The following is a 5,000-nucleotide window of genomic DNA, read 5'->3' as shown; positions in this document are numbered from 1 at the left end:
CAGGCAGGCAGGCAGGCAGGCAGGCAGACAGACAGACAGACAGACAGACAGACAGACAGACAGACAGACAGACAGACAGACAGACAGACAGACAGACAGACAGACAGACAGACAGACAGACAGACAGACAGACAGACAGACAGACAGACAGACAGACAGACAGACAGACAGACAGACAGACAGACAGACAGACAGACAGACAGACAGACAGACAGACAGACAGACAGACAGACAGACAGACAGACAGACAGACAGACAGACAGACAGACAGACAGACAGACAGACAGACAGACAGACAGACAGACAGACAGACAGACAGACAGACAGACAGACAGACAGACAGACAGACAGACAGACAGACAGACAGACAGACAGACAGACAGACAGACAGACAGACAGACAGACAGACAGACAGACAGACAGACAGACAGACAGACAGACAGACAGACAGACAGACAGACAGACAGACAGACAGACAGACAGACAGACAGACAGACAGACAGACAGACAGACAGACAGACAGACAGACAGACAGACAGACAGACAGACAGACAGACAGACAGACAGACAGACAGACAGACAGACAGACAGACAGACAGACAGACAGACAGACAGACAGACAGACAGACAGACAGACAGACAGACAGACAGACAGACAGACAGACAGACAGACCGACCCTCTGATGTGACGGTCTTGTATGAGGTGTGTCTCAGATTTCCCCTCGTTGGCGTGGGAGAGAGACCAGTGAGAGGGGGGAGGAGAGAGACCAGTGAGAGGGGGAGGAGAGAGACCAGTGAGAGGGGGGAGGAGAGGGACCAGTGAGAGGGGGGAGGAGAGAGACCAGTGAGAGGGGGAGGAGAGAGACCAGTGAGGGGGGGGGGGGGAGAGAGACCAGTGAGAGGGGGAGGAGAGAGACCAGTCAGTGGGGGAGAGAGACCAGTGAGGGGGGGAGGAGAGAGACCAGTCAGGGGGGGGAGGAGAGAGACCAGTCAGGGGGGGGGGTGAGAGACCAGTCAGGGGGGGAGGAGAGAGACCAGTCAGGGGGGGGAGGAGAGAGACCAGTCAGGGGGGGGGGGAGAGAGACCAGTCAGGGGGGGAGGAGAGAGACCAGTCAGGGGGGGGAGGAGAGAGACCAGTCAGGGGGGGGGGGAGAGAGACCAGTCAGGGGGGGAGGAGAGAGACCAGTCAGGGGGGGCAGGAGAGAGACCAGTCAGGGGGGGGAGGCAGTCCGGGGAAAATGAAAAGTCTGTGTCCGCTACGAAGGGAAACATCGTCACACACGCGAGTCCAAAGCAAGCGCTGCATGTATTCAACTTCACCACTGGCCCAGGAACAGGTCCAGGTCCAAACCCCGGGTCCAAACCCCGGGTCCAAACCCGGCTCAAAGCATCGGGTTGGATCCCTTTCAGGCCTTGATGGAAGAGGAAGATCCTGGTTCTGCATGTTAATGTGTCACGCGTTGTTCAGAGTTGGTGCTGTTATGTAGAACTGAGAAGCTGATTGTCGGTGATTCCCAGCAATTCTTCAACACACGACTTTGTGGAACTACTTTAAATGTCAATTTTTTTAAAGAATCCACCCTGTGGGAACTGAGAGATGTGTGGTCTGTGTGTGTGCAGGTCGAGAGCAGTCCGGATAAGATCTGCCACCAATCAGACGAGGAGCGCTGGGACACGCCCCCCCCAAAACCACCTCGGGTTCGCAGGTAACACACCTTCAGGCTGACCTCTGACCTCTAGGACACGGCCTGATCCGTCTGTCACACTACCTATTCATTTATCCTGAGGTTTGAGTTGAATGATCCTGCGTCCAGCGCAATCCAAGCACACTGCTGACAAACGCTTGAAGGGATTCAAAGCTTTTTAACGTGCACTTCCCTCAAGGCCCTCAAAACAGTGACCGCGTTAGACCTGGGAGAGGGCTGAAACACATGTCCTTAAATGTTACGAAAGAAAAGAGGAAGTTGACAAGTAACTCCTCTCCTTCCACGACCAGAATGTGAATATTCTGGCTGCGGCCGGGGTTTCGGAGAAGCCAGTATCTCATCATGTCGCCTTGGTCTCACACACATCGTGGTCACTTAATGATTCATAGTGCATCCATTTTCGGATGCGTCTGCAGGTGTCCCTAAGAGAAGATTAAAGATGTTCTAAAACATCAAACCACGCAGTATTATACTGCCTGCAGTACCGTGTTCCCTCCCTGCGACAGGGCCTGAGGTGGAAGAAGCCTCTTCCTCCCGGCTGCCTCAGACTCATTCATATCACTCATTACAGCCCCCCCCCCCCCCCCCCCCCCCCCCTCTCTAACCTGCAGAGGGCTGCCTCAGCCCCCCCCCCCCCCCCCCCCCCCTCTCTAACCTGCAGAGGGCTGCCTCAGCCCCCCCCCCCTCTCTAACCTGCAGAGGGCTGCCTCAGCCCCCCCCCCCCCCCCCCCCCTCTCTAACCTGCAGAGGGCTGCCTCAGCCCCCCCCCCCCCCTCTCTAACCTGCAGAGGGCTGTCTCAGCCCCCCCCCCCCCCCCTCTCTAACCTGCAGAGGGCTGCCTCAGCCCCCCCCCCCCCCCCCCCCCCCTCTCTAACCTGCAGAGGGCTGCCTCAGCCCACCGTCGGCATATCTGTTTGTTTCCAAATCCGGTTAACGGTGATTCGTTCATGAGAGCCAATGGGCTTCCATCAGGCGGGGAGGGAGGAGGGGAGAGGGCGGGGGGGAGAGAGGGAGGGGGAGAGAAAGTGAGAGAGAGGGAGAGAGGGGGACTGAGTTAGTTTAACTCTCAAAGAAGGGGGTAGACATATTTCCAGAGGTGTGGGTGGGGGGATTTTAAATTGTTCAGCTTGTATACAGATCTGACCTTCCTCGCTCTCTGTCACACACGTCTCTCTCCCTCCCCCTCCCTCCCCCCCTCCCTCCCCCTCCCCCCCCCCCTCCCTCCCTCCCTCCCCCCTCCCCCCCGTTTCCTCCCCCCCCCCCCTGGTATCCGCTGTGTCTCCACAGATAGTGTCATGGCCTAGTTTAAGCACCCAGCGCTCCAGTGACAGAGGGGCTATTTTTACTGCCTGCGCTCCCTGGGAACCCCCCCCCCCCCTGATGACAGCAGGGGGGGGGGGGGGACCACAGGAACAGCCATGATGCTGGCCTCAAGGTCACTCACTCACACACATGTGTACATGTTAACACACACACACACGTGCATGTACACAGATACACACACACATGTAGACACACACGTGTACACATACACAGACGCACACAAGTACATGTACACACACACACACAGACAGAGCCCCCGTGCGTGGAGGTGGGCGTCCCCCCACCGTGTTGGCCTGTGGCCCCCCCTGGAGGGACTCCCTCAGCAGCGGCCCAGAGAACCCCGGGCCGGCCCTGGGGTTCATCGACGGGCCCCCGCTCTCCTAGAGGCTCCGCCGCTGCTCAGCGAGTCACAGGAAGTACCTCTTAGTCGCACAACGCTCGTTTGGAGACGTACCGCTGTGAGCAGCTCTCCTCTGTATGGGGTCTGCATTCAGACGTTAAGGTGTGCTGTTATGATTGGAGCCGTGCGTCGGATGTCCTGGTTCAGCTCTGGGCCGGCGACGGTCTCTCCCAGGTGTTCAGCTCTGGGCCAGCGACGGTCTCTCCCAGGTGTTCAGCTCTGGGCCAGCGACGGTCTCTCCCAGGTGTTCAGCTCTGTGCCAGCGACGGTCTCTCCCAGGTGTTCAGCTCTGTGCCGGCGACGGTCTCTCCCAGGTGTTCAGCTCTGGGCCAGCGACGGTCTCTCCCAGGTGTTCAGCTCTGTGCCGTGACGGTCTCTCCCAGGTGTTCAGCTCTGTGCCGTGACGGTCTCTCCCAGGTGTTCAGCTCTGTGCCGGCGACGGTCTCTCCCAGGTGTTCAGCTCTGGGCCAGCGACGGTCTCTCTCAGGTGTTCAGCTCTGTGCCGGCGACGGTCTCTCTCAGGTGTTCAGCTCTGTGCCGGCGACGGTCTCTCCCAGGTGTTCAGCTCTGTGCCGTGACGGTCTCTCCCAAGTGTTCAGCTCTGTGCCGGCGACGGTCTCTCCCAGGTGGCTGGCAGATGCAAGCTCACCTGATCCTGTTCTGTTTTAAAGGTCACGCTGAGACTGAAGTATCCTATACCAACACTCTTGGGGTTGAGATATTTAGCTTTAAGGGATGGGATATCTACCCACCCAAACTCAAAGCTGACCTAAGAGTTCTGCTTTGCCTCTAAGCACGCTGCCTACCTGGTCCACTATATATCACCTATTCAAATGCAGTATTTACCCTTACACTCACACTGGGGGAGAAACAGAGAGGTGTTTGATATCTATTTAAAGTGTACAGCCTTTATATTATACTATCCACCTCTAGATAGATCCTTGTGGATCGTCGTGTTAAAGCCAAGGAGCGCGGCGTCTGGCTGTGCGGCGGAGTTAGCCACACCTAGCTAGCAAGGCTGTTTGGGGAGGCTAGCCGCGGCTACTCAGGTCGGCTATAATTAGCTCTGCATCATAAAAGCTAACAACAAACTTGGATGATAAGCTCCCACGGCTTATCTTAGGAATTCACGTTCAAAGAGGCCTGCGATTGGTTCCGGGTTTAAACGTGTTATGTTAAAATATATTTTAGAATGAAGCGCGACGTGCCATTCAAATAAATGTACACCATTTTCTATTGGACGTGCATCGACCAATCAACGGCTTCCCACATGACCCACAGCGTTAACCTATGTTACGCTGGTCGCCATGGAGACGGTGCAGCCGCGTGGCTCAGCTGTAGACACAGTAAACAAAGCAGGTCAGCGTGGGGCGGGCCGACTGTTGACGGCAGCACATGTGTGTCAACGACATAAAGCACACAATGCCTCTGGCTATTTTTAGTAACTGTTTGTGCGTGTGCGTGTGTGTGTGTGTGTGTTTGTGTGTGTGTGCGTGTGTGTGTGTGTGTTTGTGTGTGTGTGTGTGTGTGTCCCAGGACAATGGGATCATCACCTTTCCACCCCTAACCTG

General features: G+C 56.5%; 1 protein-coding gene across 2 annotated transcripts in view; it reads left to right on the top strand.

The window, feature by feature from the left end:
• LOC130381242 (tyrosine-protein phosphatase non-receptor type 12-like) overlaps positions 1–5,000 on the top strand; it is a 38,055-nt gene that overhangs the window by 20,008 nt on the left and 13,047 nt on the right. For both annotated transcript variants that reach the window (XM_056588728.1, XM_056588729.1), the window contains one exon: positions 1,621–1,706. In XM_056588728.1, coding sequence (XP_056444703.1) covers positions 1,621–1,706 — 86 coding nt within the window. The remainder of the gene's footprint in view (positions 1–1,620; positions 1,707–5,000) is intronic.

The sequence above is a fragment of the Gadus chalcogrammus genome, chromosome 4 (assembly GCF_026213295.1).
Source record: "Gadus chalcogrammus isolate NIFS_2021 chromosome 4, NIFS_Gcha_1.0, whole genome shotgun sequence".
Classification (NCBI taxonomy): Eukaryota; Metazoa; Chordata; class Actinopteri; order Gadiformes; family Gadidae; genus Gadus; species Gadus chalcogrammus.
The sequence above is the reverse complement of the archived record's forward strand: the minus strand, read 5'-3'. Positions and strand labels throughout refer to the sequence as shown.